The sequence below is a fragment of the Microcaecilia unicolor genome, chromosome 9, assembly GCF_901765095.1.
Source record: "Microcaecilia unicolor chromosome 9, aMicUni1.1, whole genome shotgun sequence".
NCBI lineage: Eukaryota > Metazoa > Chordata > Amphibia > Gymnophiona > Siphonopidae > Microcaecilia > Microcaecilia unicolor.
Window position 1 is genome coordinate 217,883,624 of NC_044039.1, and position 23,961 is coordinate 217,907,584.

Below are 23,961 nucleotides of genomic sequence, written 5' to 3' on the forward strand. Positions count from 1 at the left end.
TCCTAAGGCAGCCACTTTAGCTGAAACACGGTGCCGTGTCAATTCATCATTTTGAGTCATCATTTTTAACACCATTTAATTAATGGAATAAGGGAAATGGGACTTGATATACCGCCTTTCTGAGGTTTTTGAAACTACATTCAATGCAGTTTACATATATTCAGGTACTTATTTTGTACCAGGGGCAATGGAGGGTTAAGTGACTTGCCCAGAGTCACAAGGAGCTGCAGTGGGAATTGAGCCCAGTTCCCCAGGATCAAAGTCCACTGCACTAACCACTAGGCTACTCCTGCACTAGCAACATTCCATGTAGAAGCCTGCCCTTGCAGGTCACCAATGCGGCTGCGCAGGCTTCTGTTTCTGTGAGTCTGACATCCTGCACATACGTGCAGGACATCAGACACACAGAAACAGAAGCCTGCGCAGCCACGTTGCTGATCCACAAGGGCAGGCTTCTACATGGAATGTTGCTAGTGGAATAGCAACATTCCATGTAGAATCTCCAATAGTAGCAACATTCCATCTAGAATCTCCAATACTAGCAACATTCCATGTAGGATCTCCAATAGTAGCAACATTCCATGTAGAATCTCAAATAGTAGCAACATTCCATCTAGAATCTCAAATAGGGAAAGGGAAATGGGACTTGATATACCGCCTTTCTGAGGTTTTTGCAACTACATTCAAAGCGGTTTACATATATCCAGGTACTTATGGAGGGTTAAGTGACTCACGCAGAGTCACAAGGAGCTGCAGTGGGAATCAAACTCAGTTCCCCAGGATCAAAGTCCACTACACTAACTACTAGGCTACTCCTCCAGTGTATATGACAGTTTTTTGTCTCCCTGGTATCATTGGAAGAGTCCTGTTGAGCACCAACATTAGCGTATAGCCATTAATTGAAAAAACGGAAAGTGGCCATTTTCTGGCTGCAGTAGAAATGGCCTTAGTATGTAGGAAAGACCCGTGTAAAGGCGTGCTAAGGCCACTTTCTACCTCAGCTTTGTAAACCCTTCAGAATTTTGGTAAAAGAGACAATAAGCTGATAAACTGGTTAACAGATATACTGATAGGAGTGCGGTCAATCAGACTAATCAGTTGTAAAATGCCTTTGGTGAAAACTGTAAATAACACACCTCAACTGAGACCTTTCTTTTTCACTTTGATTCATATTTCTGATAAGTTATTATGTTTTAACCAGGGCTTTTTTTGAGGGGTGTACTGAGTACCGGAACCTTTTCCATTGTTTGCTAAAATTGACCCATGGTCCCTAAATTTTAATGAAAGAGCTCAGGCTCTGCCTTGTCATAGATTCTGTGACTGGTTGCAGGGGGCCTGGTTATTGTGTGTGTGTGGGGGGGGGGGCTGGCTATTGTGTGTGTGGGGGCCTGGCTATTGTGGGGTGGGTCCCTCAGTGATCACCCCACCCCTGAAGGGTGGCCTTAGCATTTGAGTACCGGCACCTTTTTTGCTAGAAAAAACGCACTGGTTTTAACTTTCCAGAATCCATCCTGTTTAGCTGCATCCATCATTACAAACCTGAATAAATGGGAAGTAGGGGAGGGGCTTCCCTGCTGATCCTCTCAGCCATCACACCGATACAGGAAAAGCATGAATACAGCACAAACAGCTGAAGAGCAGATCATCATCAATGTCCCATGCAGGCATCACACTGATATCCATAAAGCCTGAATACAGCACAAACTACTGTGGTAAAGATTTTTGAATAGCGTAAGTAGCCATTTTGAAGGTACACACTTTTATTAAAAAAAAAAAAAGAGGCATTAAGAACATGAAAAGTAAATCAGTTTAGGATGACAAACCAAAGTTATACCTATTAATAAGATCAAAGAAGAAAACAAGCCACCTCTGAAACAGCAAACTGAGAGCACGGTGACTACATTGTGTGGCTGCTTTTATGCAAATCAGGCTGTGTACACGACTACATGTGTGCCCAAGCTTTTTCACTCAAGGAGAATACCAAAGGTCAACCATCCTCTGTCAAATCCTCTCATTTCTAGTGCCCCCTGAAATCCAGCCTTACAAAGGCTTCCTGGTGTGGTCACTACTTAAACATCTTGTTAATTCGATCTCGTTCTTCACAAGCACTACAGTATGGTCAGTTTATAACCATCCATTATGATCGTATCCTGGGCAGTCTCTGCTGGATGGCCATTCCCTTGCTGCCCGTTGCCTAAATAATCATGAATGTTTACGAGAGTCTGCATGGTGCCCCCACTGCCCCTTTGCCCAAAGGAACCACTGCTGTTTTTGGCGGACACTGTCTGACCCCTATAGATTTGGGCCTTGTGCTCACAGATGCCAAATTTGCTCAGCAAGATGAAGACATCTCTTCGGAAAGCCTTGGTAAAAATGGCATAGAGGAAGGGGTTTGCACAAGAGTTGAGCGGGTAGAAGAGAACCAGCAAGATCTTGGAGTTGGAGACTGTTATTAAGGGCTTGTTCATAATGGCCGACAAAGCATAAAAAGAGATGGGTGCCATGCAGATGAAGTCTGTGAAGATTAAGACCGCCATTCTCTTTGCAATTTTGGTATCTTTGTCTCCTGACTTGTACTGGGGGTTGCGGACAGTGATGTAAATTTTGATGTAACAGGCACAGATAATGATGAAGGCCACTATGTTGAGCATGAGGACAAAGATGATATAGGCTTGGGCTACGACAGACTCGGTGTCCATGGGCAGACAGATGCTGACCTTCACAAAGCTGCTGACTCCCACAAGGGGCAGCAGTGCCAGGAAAAAGCAGAAAATCCACCCACCCAGCATGATGACAATGGCGTGTCTGAGCCGGAGTTTCCTGTCCAGGCGCATCGCGAACATGATAGCATACCAGCGCTCCAGGGTGATGACTGTCAAGGTGTAAACTGAAAGCTCACTGGCAAAGACTGTGAAAAATCCAGCAGTGTTGCAGCCAGGCCCAGTCTGCCAGTCTATGGCATAATTATAATATTCTGAACGTGTGTATAGATCCACAGAAGCAATCAAGAGCAGGTAGATTCCCATGCAGAAATCAGCAAAGGCAAGGTTACACATCAAGAATCGTGGCACAGTCAGCTTATAGTGGCTGGTGATGAGGATAAACAGTACAAAGATGTTCCCTAGAATGGCCAGAAGGTTCACAAACCATACCATGATCCTTAGAAAGTTGTAGCCCATGATATCCTCACATGGATTGAACTCATCAGACTCAGGGGTACACACTACATCGTCACTGCCTCCACACACAGTATAGTCATAGTTGACGTCAAATGCCTGGAAGCTCTCTTCTTGGGGATTCTTGAGCTCCTGCCCAAAGCCCACATCTCCATCGCCCCGATCCTCGTAAAACACAAAGTAATGAGAGTTGCTATGAAAATCATGGAGCTTGGCGTTTTCCTCATACATGACTTCTGTCCGGTCCACGTCTTCCTCCGCGTAGTCCTGGTAGAAAGGACCACTGAAGAGATTTACTGACCTCTTCTGGCGTAAGCTGTGAATGATGGTCTGGTTGCACATCATTGACTCCAGAAACCTGAGAATAAAGGAAAGCAGCAGATTAATACATCAGCCTGCAGCACGAGTGCAGCTTAACGTTGCCATTATAACCCCTTCCTGGCTCTGTAGAGTTTGTTCTCAGGCGAGATGCTGGATTTCTCTTCCTGATCCTGCAGCTAGAACTAACGTTTAAAGAAGCTGAACTTGTCTTCTCAACTGCTGGGACAAGAATATGGGACTTTATCTCATTGAAAGATGGTTCCACCCAGGAGGGCTGTGTGCTTCAAACTTATCTATACTAGTATCTTCCCATTTCGTAATCTATTCACTCAGGACTCTACCGAGCTCTACTTGCGCTGTGCAACTCGCTCACTGCTGTCCCCTGTGCTTCCTGCTTCTTCGCTGCCAACAAAAGGAGACGGTGGGCTGGGAGAAATGTATGCATTCCTCCATATTTGTACGCTATGTGGCTACACTGCTCTGGGTATGGTGCTGCATTTGCTGTCCTCCAATTCAACAGGGAATGCATTCTAAAATGTTAGAGATGTGTATTCACTAGTGCGCATTCATGGGTCTTAAGTGATTTAATGTGAAATAACCTATGAATTAACATACTTCATGTCTATTAGTACATGTTAAAAAGTTGTAGCATGTGTTAAAAATTGCCATTCAAACATGTTCTACCATGCAGCTTGGGTTGGGGTTGATATTCAGCGGCACCACCACTCTGTAAACTATAACCTGCCCAGAGTGGCGGGTGCAGCGCCTTGTTGGGCAGGTTGGATAGACTGTGAAGGTCTTTATCTGCTGTCATTTGCTATGTTTCTTAACTGGGTGGCAGTGAGGGGCATAATCGAATGGGGCGCCCAAATTTTCCTAGAGCCCTCCAAAACCCACCAGAAACCTACTGTAGGTGCCCCCCTTCACCCCTTAGGGCTATGGTAGTGGTGTACAGTTGTGGGGAGTGGGTTTTTTTTTGGGGGGGGCTGGGGGGCTCAGCACACAAGGTAAGGGAGCTATGCACCTGGGAGCAATTTGTGAAGTTCACTGCAGTGCCCCCTAGGGTGCTGGTTGGTGTCCTGGCATGTCAGGGGGACGAGTGTACTACGAATGTTGGCTCCTCTCACGACCAAATGACTTGGATTTGGTAATTTCTGAGATGGGCGTCCTCGGTTTCCATTATCGCCGAAAACCGGGGACGACCATCTCTAAGGACGACCATCTCTAAGGTCGACCTAAATGTTGAGATTTGGGCGTTCCTTACCGTATTATCGAAATGAAAGAGGGATGCCCATCTTGTTTCGTCGTCCCCCTCCTTCCGAGTTGTCCCCTCCCTCCCTCCCTCCCTCCGAGTTCCAGGGTCATCCCCTCCCTCCCTTCCTTTCTTCCGAGTTTCAGGGTCATCCCCTCCCTCCCCCCTCCCCTCCCTTGCACATACTTACGTTTCAAATTTGGGAGTCCAGCATAGATGACATTACAGTAGTCTAGCTATTACATCTCTGGTATTTGAATTCCAGTGCTGTTAAATGATACTGTTTTCAACTTTACCTCATTGATTGTATTTATGTTTATTCTTGGTTATTTTACTATTGTTTTGCTGTTAACAAAATTGTAAGTTTTATGTTAAACTGTACCTGCTGTACATCGCCGTGGGTGAATCTCTTCATAAATGCGGTTAAAAATACTAATAAATAAAAAATAAATGAATGATATAATGTGTGCAAAGCACTGAAATCCAGGGAGCTCTTTACAGACCTACAGTGGGGGAAATAAGTATTTGATCCCTTGCTGATTTTGTAAGTTTGCCCACTGACAAAGACATGAGCAGCCCATAATTGAAGGGTAGGTTATTGGTAACAGTGAGAGATAGCACATCACAAATTAAATCCGGAAAATCACATTGTGGAAAGTATATGAATTTATTTGCATTCTGCAGAGGGAAATAAGTATTTGATCCCCCACCAACCAGTAAGAGATCTGGCCCCTACAGACCAGGTAGATGCTCCAAATCAACTCGTTACCTGCATGACAGACAGCTGTCGGCAATGGTCACCTGTATGAAAGACACCTGTCCACAGACTCAGTGAATCAGTCAGACTCTAACCTCTACAAAATGGCCAAGAGCAAGGAGCTGTCTAAGGATGTCAGGGACAAGATCATACACTTGCACAAGGCTGGAATGGGCTACAAAACCATCAGTAAGACGCTGGGCAAGAAGGAGACAACTGTTGGTGTCATAGTAAGAAAATGGAAGAAGTACAAAATGACTGTCAATCGACAAAGATCTGGGGCTCCACGCAAAATCTCGCCTCGTGGGGTATCCTTGATCATGAGGAAGGTTAGAAATCAGCCTACAACTACAAGGGGGGAACTTGTCAATGATCTCAAGGCAGCTGGGACCACTGTCACCACGAAAACCATTGGTAACACATTACGACATAACGGATTGCAATCCTGCAGTGCCCGCAAGGTCCCCCTGCTCCGGAAGGCACATGTGACGGCCCGTCTGAAGTTTGCCAGTGAACACCTGGATGATGCCGAGAGTGATTGGGAGAAGGTGCTGTGGTCAGATGAGACAAAAATTGAGCTCTTTGGCATGAACTCAACTCGCCGTGTTTGGAGGAAGAGAAATGCTGCCTATGACCCAAAGAACACCGTCCCCACTGTCAAGCATGGAGGTGGAAATGTTATGTTTTGGGGGTGTTTCTCTGCTAAGGGCACAGGACTACTTCACCGCATCAATGGGAGAATGGATGGGGCCATGTACCGTACAATTCTGAGTGACAACCTCCTTCCCTCCGCCAGGGCCTTAAAAATGGGTCGTGGCTGGGTCTTCCAGCACGACAATGACCAAAACATACAGCCAAGGCAACAAAGGAGTGGCTCAGGAAGAAGCACATTAGGGTCATGGAGTGGCCTAGCCAGTCACCAGACCTTAATCCCATTGAAAACTTATGGAGGGAGCTGAAGCTGCGAGTTGCCAAGCGACAGCCCAGAACTCTTAATGATTTAGAGATGATCTGCAAAGAGGAGTGGACCAAAATTCCTCCTGACATGTGTGCAAACCTCATCATCAACTACAGAAGACGTCTGACCGCTGTGCTTGCCAACAAGGGTTTTGCCACCAAGTATTAGGTCTTGTTTGCCAGAGGGATTAAATACTTATTTCCCTCTGCAGAATGCAAATAAATTCATATACTTTCCACAATGTGATTTTCCGGATTTAATTTGTGATGTGCTATCTCTCACTGTTACCAATAACCTACCCTTCAATTATGGGCTGCTCATGTCTTTGTCAGTGGGCAAACTTACAAAATCAGCAAGGGATCAAATACTTATTTCCCCCACTGTAAGTCTGCGTGGAGCAAAAAACCCAGACTTCCAAGACAGAAGAGATCGCGGCAGTGAACTTTAGTCTTGAATCTAGAATGATGCCTAAGTATTTAAATTGTGTAACAGGGAGCATTGGATTGCCAAATAAAGCAGGAATGGATGCATTTCCAGTGAGCCAGCAGGCAGTAGATTTATTAGAGCTGAGAACCAGAAGGTGTTTAGAAAGGAAATCTGAAACTTTAGCAAGGCTTGAAGGAGAGAAAAATCTGGGATTAAGCTAGTTGTTGAATACTTCTTCCTCTGACCACCTTGGCAACTATCCTCCAGATTCTATAAATGGCGTGCAAATTTCTGCATGCAAAATTATGTGCTATCCTGAGATGCCCATGCAACAAAATCGGCTAACGAGCTAATTAGTGCCAATAATTGGCTGCTAACAATTAATTATTGATGTTAAATTGGCAGCAATTTGGATTTGTGCGTTTGCGACTTGCTATACGCTAATCCAGTGGTTCCCAAACCTGATCCTGAAGGCAGCCCAGCCAGTCGGGTTTTCAGGATATCCACAATGAATATTCTATCACGAGATCGATTTGAATGAGTTAGAGGCAGTGCATGCAAATCTCTCTCATGGATATTCTCCGATTCGATTTAAATGTACTACTTTGTAGCTTCATCGCGGGCCCCCTAGTCCTAGTATTGTTGGAAAGAGTAAACAAGCGATCCACGTCTACCCGCTTCACTCTACTCATTATGTAACTACGTAAGTACATAAGCACCACCACACTGGGAAAAGACCAAGGGTCCATCAAGCCCAGCATCCTGTCTCCGACAGCGGCCAATCCAGGCTTCAAGAACCCGGCAGTCCCCTCAGTCGTCTTTTCTCCAAGCTGAAGAACCCTAGCCACTGTCTACAGAGATCAGAACCATGGGTGCAAGGTTGGGCTTAAGGGTGTCCTTGTTTTATCTTTACCCTTTCCTTTTCTTCCAGTTCTTAAACGCACAGCAGTGGCTGGGATAGGACAAGTCCGCTTTCACCAGCTGAAGGAAGTTCTGTATTGGAGGCAGTTTCTTCAGGGTCCAGGTATTTTTTGCCATAAGTTCTTTAAGATATTTCAGTCCTTTGGTCGGTAGACCAGTGACCCCAGTCTGTGAGACATCTCTAAAGGAAAGAAAAACCAAATTAATTGATATATAAAGATAAATATAAAGGTACAGATGCAGTTGTAGTATCTCTGTAGAAGAAAAAACTAGTGTGTATCAGCCCTCTGTGGTCATCCTGTCTTCTAATATAAGAACATAAGACCTGTATACGAATTAAAGATAAGGTGGTTCTCGAACTTTCCAAGACCGTGTCTAAAGTTGGAGGAGTGGCCTAGTGGTTAGGGTGGTGGACTTTGGTCCTGAGGAACTGAGTTTGATTCCCGGCACAGGCAGCTCCTTGTGACTCTGGGCAAGTCACTTAACCCTCCATTGCCCCATGTAAGCCATTGCCCCATGTAAGCCACATTGAGCCTGTCATGAGTGGGAAAGCGCAGGGTACAAATGTAACAAAAATAAAATAGATACTATTGGAGATTCTACATGGAATGTTGCTACTATTGGAGATTCTACATGGAATGTTGCTATTCCACTAGCAACATTCCATGTAGAAGGCTGCGCAGGCTTCTGTTTCTGTGAGTCTGACGTCCTGCACGTACGTGCAGGACGTCAGACTCACAGAAGCAGAAGCCTGCGCGGCCACATTGGTGATCTGCAAGGGCCGACTTCTACATGGAATGTTGCTAGTGGAATAGCAACATTCCATGTAGAATCTCAAATAGTAGCAACAGTGGAGGAGTGGCCTAGTGGTTAAGGTGGTGGACTTTGGTCCTGGGGAACTGAGTTCGATTCCCACTTCAGGCACAGGCAGCTCCTTGTGACTCTGGGCAAGTCACTTAACCCTCCATTGCCCCATGTAAGCCGCATTGAGCCTGCCATGACTGGGAAAGTGCGGGGTACAAATGTAACAAAAATAAAATAGATACTATTGGAGATTCTACATGGAATGTTGCTACTATTGAAGATTCTACATGGAATGTTCCTATTCCACTAGCAACATTCCATGTAGAAGCCTGCGCGGCCACATTGGTGATCTGCAAGGGCCGACTTCTACATGGAATGTTGCTAGTGGAATGGCAACATTCCATGTAGAATCTCAAATAGTAGCAACAGTGGAGGAGTGGCCTAGTGGTTAGGGTGGTGGACTTTGGTCGTGAGGAACTGAGTTTCATTCCCACTTCAGGCACAGGCAGCTCCTTGTGACTCTGGGCAAGTCACTTAACCCTCCATTGCCCCATGTAAGCCGCATTGAGCCTGCCATGAGTGGGAAAGCGCAGGGTACAAATGTAACAAAAATAAAATAAAAATATGTGAGTGTCCATTGCTCATCTTTAGATTAGTCTCTCATTGCTGCCATATGTGGTTCTACAGTCTACGAAGCTTCCAGTATGGCGTCAGACAGCAGTCGAGGAGGTCAGAACTTGAAATGACTCATTTTATTTTTACTGCCCCTTCCCCCCCCCCCCCCCCCCCCCCCCCCACCACCACCTCAACCATCTTTAACAAAATTCAAATGTGCTCTCAAAACTAAAATGATTTAACTGGGCAAGAGAGGCTCCCAGCCGGTTAAATCACGTGTGTAGGGAGATCCGCTCAGCGGCTCTTAACTGGTTAATGCAGCTATCAGCACAAACCACCAAACTGAAAACCCGGCTGTTTTGTGGGCGGTCCGGAGGTGGAGTCAGCATTTTGTGGTCAAGTGCCGATATAAGCACTGTTAACTGGACAGATCAGAAAACACAGTCCTAACCTTACCTGGTTTTGCTTAGGCAGTTAAATGGTTAATATCCCACTTAAATACCAAGCTTTTCATGGTGACCTATTCAATTTAATGCTTAATTACTCTGTTCATCTATTAAAAGGAGGAAAAGACCTCAACAGTCTACGCTAAGCAGCAGATTAAAATTTCTTAGTGCCAGCTTGTTTAGACTCCAGTATTATCACTGGCCAAAAACCTCCTTATTTCTTTATAAATTTTATAGTTTTTACATTATTTTTTAACTAATTCTCTGTGCATTAATCACACTGAAGAAATATTTCAAACGTTTTAAAGCGCTTAGCTTAGCTCTCCGCCAAATGGGGCTCTCCGTTTCTCTCTATTGAGCTTCATCAGGGGACTAAGCGCATTTCAACTGTACGTTGTGCCAAGATCCTGGAAAAAATGCAACTTTTAGCAAAATATTCCTCACACTGAAAACTCTAAAGTATTATAAAAGATTTTATAAACTTCAGCTTGGTATTTGGGTATTCTGTTTAGTTTGTACTGTATTCAACAACTAATATCCCACATAGCCAGATAAGTGCTGACTCCACCCACAAAACAGCCATTTTGAATGGTTTTAATCACTTGGTGTAGCAATGGAGTTCGACTTACCATCTTGAGAGTGTCTAAGTTATCTTTGGTGTGCCTGTTACTGATGACCGAAATTCGTTAAAAGATAAGTGCTATTTAAGACTTTCAATAAGTATTTCCTGTTCATCTCAACTTGTAACAAACATATGAGACAGTTTTTGATATAGGATCTCTCATGTGCGACGATGTGGGTTGCCCACTTGCCCTCTATTGATGGGCACCTGGCTCTGAGCACGTCACTACATTTATTTTGTTTTACTATTGGTTTGTTGAGGATTACAAAGTGAGCTGATTTTTATATATATTTTGTAAACAAACTTAACCAGATAAGAGGTAGCCGGTCGCACAAACCCGTATTTTCAATTTCAGTGCCTGGACATGGCCTGGCACTGAATATCCAGGAATAATTAAACTCTGGAATTCGTTGCCAGAGAATGTGGTAAAGGCAGTTAGCTTAGCGGAGTTTTAAAAAGGTTTGGACGGCTTCCTAAAGGAAAAGTCCTTAAACCGTTATTAAATGGACTTGGGGAAAATCCACTATTTCTGGGATAAGCAGTATAAAATGTTTTGTACTTTTTTGGGATCTTGCCAGGTATTTGTGACCTGGATTGGCCACTGTTGGAAACAGGATGCTGGGCTTGATGGACCTTTGGTCTTTCCCAGTATGGCAACACTTATGTACTTACGTAATTCTGACTGCTGCCAACTGAATATTTAACCTGTGTGTGTGGGGGTTTTTTTTCGATGGCATTGTTATCGGCTTTTTCACTGTTGTGGCATGATGTCCTGTATATACTGAAGTGTCTCCTTCCGCCAACCCTTCTGCATTTTGTCCTGTTATTGAATGGCATTCCTTCCTGACTTACTGAATTTCAGTCTGTGCACAGATAAGGAAGTATATAGAACACAAGAAACAGACACATTACAAAGGTGTGCAATCATATGCCAAAGTACATTTTTTTTCTTCAAAATGGTAATTCTAGAAGGAATGCAAGAAAGCAAGAGAGACAGAGAAAAATGGGGCAACAAGAAGCTCGATATCTGGCACAAGGGTGAAACAAAGAGATGCCTAATAGAGAGAACCAGTGTGGCACTGATGTCGGCAGGGGCCAACTGACCAGCCAACCAGGCAGTGCCCGAGGGCCCAGAGGTTCTAGGAGGCCTAGAGGCTCTGCCCGGTTGCCCACCACTGACGCACACTACAGCTCTCCCTGGCAGCCCTACCTTGAAGAACCCTGGTGGTCTAGTGGTGCTCGTCACCTCTCGTCTTGACTATTGCAACCTTCTTCTCACTGGCCTCCCGCTTAACCATCTATCCCCCCTTCAATCTGTCCAAAATTCTGCCGCACGTCTTATCTACCGCGTGAACCGATACTCTCATATCACCCCTCTCCTCAAGTCACTTCACTGGCTCCTGATCCGCTACCATATACAGTTCAAGCTTCTCCTATTAGCCTTCAAATGCACTCAATCTGCAGCCCCCCATTACCTCTCTACCCTCCGCTCCCCGAATGTTCCCACCCGTAACCTCCGCTCTCAGGACAAATCACTCCTATCTGTACCCTTCTCCACCACCGCTAACTCCAGACTCCGCCCCTTCTGCCTCGCATCACCATATGCCTGGAACAGCCTTCCCGAGCCCATACGTCATGCGCCCTCCCTGCCCATCTTCAAGTCCTTACTCAAAACCCATCTCTTCTCCCTTGCTTTTGGCACCTAACCACCTTCCCCATTCATGATACCTACACTGACTACATAGTTTGTAACCTTTAGATTGTAAGCTCTTTTGAGCAGGGACGGTCCTTCCCCATGTTAAACTTGTACAGCGCTGCGTAACCCTGGCAGCGCTATAGAAATGCTAAGTAGTAGTGGCCTCTGTGGGGGTAGGAAAACATTCCACTCTTTCCTGCCTGCTAGCACTACTGTGCTTGGCACCGCCGTGTTTTAAAAATGGCTGCCGAGACTTCCTGCATTTGAAATCATGGCCCCGGGCACAATAGCGACAGCCGGCAGGAAACAGTGGGATTCTTTCCTGCCCCCAAAGAAGCCACTAAACTACCAGGACCCTTCAAGGTAGGTCCCACTTTGGCTCAGGCAGGGGTCTGTAGTGCATGGGAGAGGGGCTGTAATGTGCAGGAGGGGGGCGGCGATGAGGCAGTGGGCAGTGGCCAGGGGGGGCCCCAATGACCTTTACTGCCCAAGGGCCTCAACCACTGTCAGTCCGCCCCTGGATACCAGCTATGCCATCTGCATGGGGAATGTTGCTGTATAGTGATTCTACATCCACATTCAACATGCTACCCAAAATCCACAAACTTGGAAACCCTGGCAGAGCAATCATATCTGGTATTGGCACACTCACGGAGGAAATATCTGGATTTGTAGAGGGGATTCTGAAACCTCTTGTGCACAAGACAAACAGCTTCATACAAGACACCACAGACTTTCTGAATAAATTAAAAGATATCAAACAGTTACCACCAGGTACCCTTCTGGTCACAATGGATGTAGAATCATTATACAGCAACATTCCCCATGCAGATGGCATAGCTGCATGTGAGAAACTCCTAAAAACATCCACCCTGGACCATCAATACTCACCGGACACTATCACAGAATTAATCAAATTTATTCTAACTCGCAACTATTTTCGCCTTAACAATGATATCTATCTACAAACCAAGGGCACCAGGACGGCACCCCAATATGCTAACCTTTTTATGGCTGAACTGGAAGAGACATTTTTGAATACATATCAGACCAAACCTCTAAAATACTACAGGTATATCAATGACATTTTTATAATTTGGACTGAGGGGGAAGAAACTCTAAAACAGTCTTACAGTTCCTTCAATACATACCATCCTACAATCAAATTCAAAATTGACTACTCCCCAGAAAAAGTCAATTTTTTGGACACCACAGCTTCAATCAGCAATGGCTGTACACAAACATCTATATACAAGAAACCTACACACAAATGCAGTTACCTTCACAACTCCAACTTCCACCCTTCTAATACAAAAAAATCCATTAATCACAGCCAAGCCACACCGTATCTGCTCTGACCCAGGCGACAGAGATAAACATCTCAAAATCCTGACTGAATCCTTCAAAACCCCCCAAAATAATATACAAGAATGTTGACTCCTTAAACACCCAGGAAGAATCTGCTACAGACAGACAGAGCCACAGACAGAATCCCCCTTGTAACATAGTAAATGACGGCAGATAAAGACCTGTACGGTCCATCCAGTCTGCCCAACAAGATAAACTCATTTTACATGGTATGTGATGCTTTATATGTATACCTGAGTTTGATTTGGCCTTGCCATTTTCAGGGCATAGACCGTAGACGTCTGCCCAACTCTGTTCTTGTACTAAGTTCTGAAGCTAACATTGAAGCCCCTTAAAATTTACACTCCAGCCCATCCTTATCTATTCAGTCACAATCAGGACATAGACCATAGAAGTCTGCCCAGCTCCCATTTTGTTTCCCAATTACCAGCGTCGCCACCCAATCTCCGCTAAGATTCCGCGGAACCATTCCTTCTAAACAGGATTCCTTTGTGTTTATCCCACGCATGTTTGAATTCCATTACCGTTTTCATCTCCACCACCTCCTGCGGGAGGGCATTCCACTTATCCACCACCCTCTGTGAAAAAATACTTCTTGACATTAGTCCTGAGTCTGCCCCCCTTCAACCTCAATTCATGTCCTCTAGGTGTACCGCTTTTCCGTCTCCGAAAAAGGTTCATTTGCGGATTAATACCTTTCAAATATTTGAACGTCTGTATTATGTCACCCCTGTTTCTCCTTTCCTCTAAGGTGTACATGTTCAGGTCAGCAACAGACTTATTTTCGAAAGAGAAGGGCGCCCATCTTTTGACACAAATCAGGAGAGGGGCATCCTTCTCACAGGGTTGCCCAAATCGGCATAATTGAAAGCCGATTTTGGGCGTCCCAACTTTCCGTCGCGGGGATGACCAAAGTTCCTGTGGGCGTGTCGGAAGCATAGCGAAGGCAGGACTGGGGCGTGCTTAACACATGGGCATCCTCGGCCGAAAATGGAAAAAAGAAGGGCGTCACTGACGAGCACTTGGCCGACTTTACTTGGTCCATTTTTTCTTGCGACCAAGCCTTGAAAAGGTGCCCGAACTGACCTGATGACCACCGGAGGGAATCGGGGATGACCTCCCCTTACTCCCCCAGTGGTCACTAACCCTCTCCCACCCCCCCAAAAAAAACTTTTTAAATATTTTGTGCCAGCATCTATGCCAGCTTCAAATGTCATACCCAGCTCCCTGACAGCAGTATACAGGTCTCTGGAGCAGTTTTAGTGCACTTCAGGCAGGCGGACACCGGGCCATCCCCCCCCCCCCCCACCTGTTACACTTGTGGTGGTAAATGTGAGCCCTTCAAAAGCCACCAGAAACACATCCTTGCAATATATCCAGCTGCAAACTGTGCCAAAATATTTCACAGGATCCCCCAGTCATTCACAAAGGAAAAATATTCAGCATAAAGGAATCCTTTACATGCTCATCTTCCAATGTGGTATACATCATTCAGTGTAAAAAAATGTGACGAAGGATGCTATATTGGAGAAACAAGCCAGATGCTAAAGAAGAGATTTAATTTACATAGAGTGGAGGAGTGGCCAAGTGGTTAGCGTGGTGGACTTTGGTCCTGGGGAACTGAGGAACTGAGTTTGATTCCCACTTCAGGCACAGGCAGCTCCTTGTGACTCTGGGCAAGTCACTTAACCCTCCATTGCCCCAGGTAAGCCGCGTTGAGCCTGCCATGAGTGGGAAAGCGCAGGGTACAAATGTAACAAAAATAAAATAGATACTATTGGAGATTCTACATGGAATGTTTCTACTATTGGAGATTCTACATGGAATGTTGCTATTCCCATGTAGAAGGCTGCGCGGCCACATTGGTGATCTGCAAGGGCCGACTTCTACATGGAACGTTGCTAGTGGAATAGCAACATTCCATGTAGAATCTCAAATAGCAGCAACAGTGGAGGAGTGGCCTAGTGGTTAGGGTGGTGGACTTTGGTCCTGAGGAACTGGGAGTTTGATTCCCACTTCAGGCACAGGCAGCTCCTTGTGACTCTGGGCAAGTCACTTAACCCTCCATTGCCCCATGTAAGCCGCATTGAGCCTGCCATGAGTGGGAAAGCGCAGGGTACAAATGTAACAAAAATAAAAGATACTATTGGAGATTCTACATGGAATGTTGCTACTATTGGAGATTCTACATGGAATGTTGCTATTCCACTAGCAATATTCCATGTAGAAAGCTACGCAGGCTTCTGTTTCTGTGAGTCTGACGTGCAGGACGTCAGACTCACAGAAGCAGAAGCCTGCGCGGCCACATTGGTGATCTGCAAGGGCCGACTTCTACATGGAACGTTGCTAGTGGAATAGCAACATTCCATGTAGAATCTCAAAGAGTAGCAACAGTGGAGGAGTGGCCTAGTGGTTAGGGTGGTGGACTTTGGTCCTGAGGAACTGGGAGTTTGATTCCCACTTCAGGCACAGGCAGCTCCTTGTGACTCTGGGGAAGTCACTTAACCCTCCATTGCCCCATGTAAGCCGCATTGAGCCTGCCATGAGTGGGAAAGTGCAGGGTACAAATGTAACAAAAATAAAATAGATACTATTGGAGATTCTACATGGAATGTTGCTACTATTGGAGATTCTACATGGAATGTTGCTATTCCACTAGCAATATTCCATGTAGAAAGCTACGCAGGCTTCTGTTTCTGTGAGTCTGACGTGCAGGACGTCAGACTCACAGAAGCAGAAGCCTGCGCGGCCACATTGGTGATCTGCAAGGGCCGACTTCTACATGGAACGTTGCTAGTGGAATAGCAACATTCCATGTAGAATCTCAAATAGTAGCAACAGTGGAGGAGTGGCCTAGTGGTTAGGGTGGTGGACTTTGGTCCTGAGGAACTGGGAGTTTGATTCCCACTTCAGGCACAGGCAGCTCCTTGTGACTCTGGGGAAGTCACTTAACCCTCCATTGCCCCATGTAAGCCGCATTGAGCCTGCCATGAGTGGGAAAGCGCAGGGTACAAATGTAACCAAAATAAAAAAAATAGACATATAAAAAATGCCAGTGCCAACCAGGATGTCACCTCTGTGGGACAGCACTTTATACAACCAGAACACTGTATCAATGATTTTATGGTGAGAATACTAAAAGGAAACTTTAAGACAATCCAGGAACGTAAGACCTTTGAAGTCAGAAAGATTACATATTTCGACACCCACCAGACAGGACTTAACAAAGATCTGGGTTTTCTAGCCCATTATAAACCATAAAATTCTACTGCTTTGTCACTCTCTTATCACCATACATATCTCCCTATCCTTCATCCATCCTGGACCTAACCCACCCCACCCTCTTCCTGTGAGACTGTCACTGAAATGCTTTGATGTTTTACTTATATATACTGTCATCTATCAACGTTTGCTTATTTCTGATCTGATGAAGAAGGGCTACCTTCGAAAGCTAATCATAAAATGTATTAGTTAGACCAATAAAAAAGGTATCATCTTATTTTCTTTTCTACGTTTTATTTTATTTCTATTGTTTACATTTAAAAGTGGACCAACACGGCTACCACATCTCTCTACTCCTTTTGCTATCTAGGTGAGATCAACTGCATTAGCTGAAGCTTTGATAAGCTGAGTCCTGAGGTTGCAGACGGTCCATTCTCTGAGATTGTTTGTTGTGCCAGATCTTTTACCGGACACCAGGCAGTGCCTCCTTGGACAGACCAATCGGAATTGCTCCATTCCCTCCTTCCCCATGTTGTGTATTAGTACTTCATGTATTTATAGCTGGTCTTTTTGTCTCTTTTGCTATTTTCACATGGGAATAGTCTGAGGGAAGAAAAAAGAGGAATCTCACTCTGAGGCACTGGGTTTCTTCTGAGAAGGATGAACTGAAGGTGGGTGGGTGGGGAGGGAGGGTACTCTGCAACAGCAAAAGAAATGGGCCTGGGGGCCCTAAGCATAGTCAAAACACTGAGACACACACACACACTTTGTAATAATTAGTCTCAAAATATATTTGAAGAATCTTTCTCAGTGTAGGAATGTACCTTATATTTAGGGAAATTCTGTGCAAAAACATTAAAAATTCCCTGCATTCTGCACACCATGTTTTAAAATTCTGGAAAGTTCTGCATTCTTTATTTGGGAATTTTTTTGCACTGATTTTCCCCAGCATAAAGGCCTGACACTCAAGCCATCTCCCAGCTTAGTTTGATATCCTTCCCTACCCCCAAGCAGGTTCGTCCTTCAGTTTTATCTGTCACCTCTCCAGGGTGGACAGTTCCCAGTTTTCTTTCCCTCTCTTCCAGTCCCCCAGCAAGACCCCCTGTTCTCTCTCCATCCCTCTCTTTCTCAACCTCCACCCCTTACCACACACATCCATAAATGTCTCTCTCAAACCTCCCCCTCTTCCCAGTACACACCAGAGATCTCTCTCAGCCACTTCACCAGTAGCGCACGCCCAGGAAAAGTAATCCCTTTCTCAATCCCTTTGAACCCCCCACCCCCATGATATACCCCCTATTCTGCATGGTCCCTGAGAAACTCGAGATTCTCCTCAAATTCTGCGTAGGAGGGGACTCCTCTGCAAACTCTGTATTGCACAGCACTTCCAAATTCTTCCAGGCAATAGTGTAGCCAGATGTTTAGGGCCTACGTGCACCTAACGTGCGTTAGTTTTGAGCTACTGCCCGGCTACCGCGTGGCCCTTGCGGTAATTTCATTTTTGACGCGTGCCCGCTACTCGCGCCGGAAAGTATTTTTATTTTCTGGCGCATGGCCTGTAATCTGCATTTTACTCGCATAGACCATTACTGCCCGGTTACTGCGTGCGACCCTACTGCTAAGTCAATGGCTAGCGGTAAGGCCACAGACCCAAAATGGACGCGCGGCAATTTTCATTTTGCCACACGTCCATTTTCCGCAAAAATTTAAAAAAGGCATTTTTTTACAGGTGCGCTGAAATATGATGCTGCGCGCGCCCCAAATATGCGTCTACACTATATTCTTGTAGTGCCGGATAAGACAGCCGCTAGGGGTGCGAAGTACTGCTGGGCTGCTGCGGTAACCCGGAGGTACTTTCTGTTTAGCGAGCGGTAAGCCCGCGTTGAGTTTACTTCCGCTTAGTAAAAGGGACCCTAAATGTTTTAAAATATCAGGCGGATTACGTTTACAGGGCTATCAGCATACGTGGTGGCCTCGTGGCATGCTTTTGCTCCTATCTGTGCGTCTTTCTTCAAGAAAAAGATCAAGTTTTCTCTACTTTGCCTGACAAAATTGTGTGTTCAACACGGAGGTGCAGACACAATATTCGAGGAAGTACTGCAGGAAAGACTTTTATAGAGACTCTGAATAAAGATCCTTCTCTGGGGCGATATGCGTGACGATTGCAGACTTGGCTTCCTGGCAGTGCACAGACTGAGTATTTGACTTAGGGGGTCTTTTACTAAAGCTTAGTTCGAGTTATCTGTTCACGCTTTCCAAAAATACTAGGACTAGGGGGCATGCGATGAAGCTACAAGGTAAGTAAATTTAAAACGAATCAGAGAAAAATTTTCTTCACTCAACGTGTAGTTAAACTCTGGAATTCGTTGCCAGAGAATGTGGTGAAGGCGGTTAGCTTAGCGGAGTTTAAAAAAGGTTTGGACGGCTTCCTAAAGGAAAATTATATAGACCGTTATTAAATGGACTTGGGGAAAATCCACTATTTCTGGGATAAGCAGTATAAAATGTTTTGTACATTTTTGGGATCTTGCCAGGTATTTGTGACCTGGATTGGCCATTGTTGGAAACAGGATGCTGGGCTTGATGGACCTTTGGTCTTTCCCAGTATGGCAACACTTATGTACTTGGGATTCTAAATGGAATCTTGCTAGTCTTTGGGGTTCTATATGGAATGTTGCTACACTTTGAAATTCTGCATGGAATCTTGTTATTCTTTAGAATTCTAGAATGTTGCTACTCTTTAGGGTTCTACATGAAATGTTGCTACTATTTGAGTTTCTGCCAGGTACTTGTGACCTGGATTGGCCACTGTTGGAAACAGGATGCTTTGGTCTTTCCTAGTATGGCAATACTTATGTACTTATGTAGGGCCCATAGGAATAAAATGGGCCCTGCACCAGATAACTTTAGTAAAAGACCCCCTTATTTTTGAGTTATCATCTTTTTATATTTGCTTTTGAAATGTGTTCATAGGCTGGACCGTTGATATTACCACCAGAATATGCCTTTTTGATTGATATTCAGGTCTAAAATTTTTTAGGCAGGTCATCAGTGCAAACTCCATATTTTTAAATTTTTATTTATTATTATTATTATTTTTCGTCTACAGTACCACTGTACTGACTCATGATTTGTTTACTCTTCTAGTATTTGAATTTTTTGTTTTTGCTGAGCTTACATGGCAGCCAACATTGTTATACATGTACAAAGACCTATTAACTGCCTGTAATAATCACCTTTGTGATGATTGGGGGCCATGTACAAGGTTGCTTGATTTGGTAGTATTGTCTGTTACCATATGGAGGGAGGGGTATCCTACACGTGATGAATCCTTTGTTGGTATTCCAATAGGGGGGTTTCCATGGGAAATGGGAGGCTTGAGGTAGTTTCTCAAGTGTTGGGAACGGGGGGGGGGGGGGGGGGGGGAGGGTTAAGGAGAAGGGTTTACTAGTAGATGTATGGGAAAAGTCAGGTGTACTAGTACTGTGTGTCTGGGACTCATATGCTAATGTGCTTGAATTGTTGTTTTGGGACCTTCGTTGACCACGTGCTGCAATGGATGCACAGCATGAGAGGGGACTGCAAGCTGGGACCGTCCCTTCCACCTCCAAGGCTAATTTGTTCTTCTATGCTGACTGTGCTTTTTTTTTTTTACTTGATTGAGTCCACGACTGAAGGACTGCGTTTCTTCAATCCAACTTTCTTTCACATTTGTGTGAAGGGGATCACACGGAGTAGCAGTACATTGTATTGTTCTCACAGTACTACTGAATGTTGTCAGCTGTTTCTTGTGACCCCTGATGCAGGCGCTGTGCGCCGAAACACGGACCGTGCTGGGTCCATTCAAACATTGTTTTATCAATGTATATGATTAAAGACTTCAATTCCCCCTTATCTTGAAGGCCCTTTGTGCTTAAAGTGACACATCTGTGATGCCCCTTGTACCCTCTGTTGTTTGTTCTATCCTTGAACCCCTTGATTAGGGATATTCTAGGTAATAGGGATGTGCAAGATGTTCCGATTGAGTTACATGTTTTTAAGATTTCGGCATTTGCCAATGACCTATTACTACTACTACTACTACTACTATTTAGCATTTCTATAGCGCTACAAGGCATACGCAGCGCTGCACAAACATAGAAGAAAGACAGTCCCTGCTCAAAGAGCTTACAATCTAATAGACAAAAAATAAAAAAATAAAGTAATCAAATCAATTAATGTGAACGGGAAGGAGGAGAGGAGGGTAGGTGGAGGCGAGTGGTTACAAGTGGTTATGAGTCAAAAGCAATGTTAAAGAGGTGGGTTTTCAGTCTAGATTTAAAGGTGGCCAAGGATGGGGCAAGACGTAGGGGCTCAGGAAGTTTATTCCAGGCGTAGGGTGCAGCGAGACAGAAGGCGCGAAGTCTGGAGTTGGCAGTAGTGGAGAAGGGAACAGATAAGAAGGATTTATCCATGGAGCGGAGTGCACGGGAAGGGGTGTAGGGAAGGACGAGTGTGGAGAGATACTGGGGAGCAGCAGAGTGAGTACATTTATAGGTTAGTAGAAGAAGTTTGAACAGGATGCGAAAACGGATAGGGAGCCAGTGAAGGGTCTTGAGGAGAGGGGTAGTATGAGTAAAGCGACCCTGGCGGAAGATGAGATGGGCAGCAGAGTTTTGAACCGACTGGAGAGGGGAGAGGTGACTAAGTGGGAGGCCAGCAAGAAGCAGATTGCAGTAGTCTAAATGAGAGGTGACAAGGGTGTGGATGAGGGTTTTGGTAGAGTGCTCGGAAAGAAAGGGGCGGATTTTATGGATGTTGTAAAGAAAGAAACGACAGGTCTTGGCAATCTGCTGGATATGAGCAGAGAAGGAGAGAGAAGAGTCAAAGATGAACCCAAGGTTTCGAGCTGAGGAGACAGGGAGAATGAGAGAGCCATCAACAGAAATAGAAAATGGGGGGATTGGGGAGGTGGGTTTGGGGGGGAAAATGAGAAGCTCGGTTTTGGTCATATTTAATTTCAGGTGGCATTGAGACATCCAGACAGCAATGTCAGACAAGCACGCTGAAACTTTGGTTTGGATGCAAGGTGAGATATCAGGGGTAGAAAGGTAGATTTGGGAGTCATCAGCATAGAGATGGTAGGAAAAGCCATGGGATGAGATTAATGAGCCAAGGGAAGAAGTGTAGATAGAAAAGAGGAGGGGACCAAGAACAGAACCCTGAGGTACGCCGACAGGCAGAGGGATAGAAGTAGAAGAGGATCCACCAGAGTGAACACTAAAGGTGCGGAGGGAGAGGTAGGAAGAGAACCAGGAAAGGACAGAGCCCTGGAATCCAAGTGAGGACAGGGTATCGAGAAGTATGCTGTGATCGACAGTGTCAAAAGCAGCGTAAAGATCAAGAAGAATGAGGATGGAATATTGACCTCTGGATTTAGCCAGTAATAGGTCATTGGAGACTTTAGTAAGCGCAGTTTCGGTTGAGTGGAGAGGGCGAAAACCAGATTGTAGTGGGTCAAGAATAGCATGTGAGGAGAGAAAATCAAGGCAGCGGCGGTGAACAGCACGCTCAAGTAATTTGGAGAGAAAAGGAAGGAGGGAGATGGGTCGGTAATTAGAGGGACAAGTAGGGTCAAGTGAAGGCTTCTTAAGGAGAGGTGTGACCACAGCATGTTTAAAGGCAGCAGGGACAGTTGCAGTGGAAAGTGAGAGGTTGAGAATGTGACAGATAAAAGGAATAAGAGCAGGAGAGATGGCATTAAGAAGGTGGGTGGGAATGGGATCAGAGGAACAGTACACATCACTACTTCTCAGCACTAGCTACCATCCCTTTTGGAGAATTTTCAGACCGATCACACCTAAAAAGACAACATAAAATGATAACATAAAAATAAATAAAATGAGAGACAAGATGGCGGCTCCCTAGAGAGCAGACATGTGTGCGGAACTCTCCTTACCTCTGGAGATAATGCCTAAGTGGAGACTGAGGAAAAGTAGCACCTGTGATCCCTGGGGTTGCCTGTCTTGAGTCAACGTAGAATTGACAAGTTTGCTGTGCATGTTCCATCTACCGGGGGTAGCCCGCTTGGTGTGAGGCAGGACGTAGCTCAGTCCTCCTCTTCCTTGGGCAGCAGCATTTCGCTTTCTCCTGATGTTAGAGTTCCCCCGTTGAATCCAGCCTTGTAGAGAATGGACCGCTCCGGGGTGAGTGAGCAGTCGGAAGGTGAGAATTCCCTGGGGTTTCCCCGAGGCATGGAAGCAATTGAATTTGGTGGCATCTGAACAGCCTGACGTGGGACTTTCAATGGTGTCTGGTGGGGTGGAAGCTGCAGATACCATCTCTGCGGGTGATCAAGCAGTGGCAGCTGGTCCTCACAAGGTACAGACCCTGCCCAGGACTCTTCAGGCTGCAGTCTTTGAACCGGTAAGGTCTGCATCTTTTCCACTAGAGGAAATTTGGAAGACAATTGTCTCTCTGGGTCAAACTATTACTTCTCAGATGTCTTATCAAGCAGTAGCAATGGCATCTTTGGAGCAGAAAGTAGATTTTCATGAGTCACAATTAATTGTATTACAAAATTCTTTTGACTCTTTCTCACCCTCAGTTCAGCGAGCTGAGAGCCTTTCCACTAACTTAAAGGTCAAGCAAATTTGGAGTTTAAATGCGATAGTTTGGAAAAACAGGTACGCAGGAGGAATCTTCGTTTAATTAATTTTCCTAAGATACCGGGAGTATCAGCGCAAGACATTTTTAAGTCCACTGCACCCCCTAACAACTGCTCCAGGGACCTGCATACTGCTGCAGTTGTTAGGGGGTGCAGTGGACTTCAGGCAGGTGGACCCAGGCCCATCCCCCCCTACCTGTTACAATTGTGCTGCTTAATGCTTAGTCGTCCAACCCCCCAAAACCCACTGTACCCACATGTAGGTGCCCCCCTTCACCCCTTAGGGCTATAGTAATTGTGTAGACTTGTGGGCAGTGGGTTTTGAGGGGGATTTGGGGGGCTCAACACACAAGGGAAGGGTGCTATGCACCTGGGAGCTCGTTTACCTTTTTTTTTTGTTTTTCTAAAAGTGCCCCCCTAGGGTGCCCGGTTGGTGTCCTGGCATGTGAGGGGGACCAGTGCACTACGAATCCTAGCCCCTCCCACGAACAAATGCCTTGGATTTATTCATTTTTGAGCTGGGCGCTTTCATTTTCCATTATCACTGAAAAACAAAAACGCCCAGCTCACAAATTGTCGAATAAAACATGGACGTCTATGTTTTTACGAAAATACGGTTCGGTCCGCCCCTTCACGGACCCGTTCTCGGAGATAAACGCCCATGGAGATAGACGTTTTCGTTCAATTATGCCCCTCTTTGTGTTCCTAAGGAATCTATGCTCCCTTTGTCT

At 45.3% G+C, this 23,961-nt stretch overlaps 1 protein-coding gene across 1 annotated transcript in view; it reads right to left on the reverse strand.

Annotated features, from left to right (window-relative positions):
* Positions 1–1,790: 1,790 nt before the first annotated feature.
* The window catches only part of TSHR (thyroid stimulating hormone receptor), a 224,508-nt gene continuing 202,337 nt past the window's right edge, over positions 1,791–23,961 (reverse strand). Inside the window, exons 10-11 of the mRNA XM_030215109.1 lie at positions 7,804–7,992; positions 1,791–3,534 (exon numbers count right to left, since the gene is read on the reverse strand). Of these exons, the coding sequence (XP_030070969.1) occupies positions 2,109–3,534; positions 7,804–7,992 (1,615 nt within the window). The 3' untranslated portion in view covers positions 1,791–2,108. The remainder of the gene's footprint in view (positions 3,535–7,803; positions 7,993–23,961) is intronic.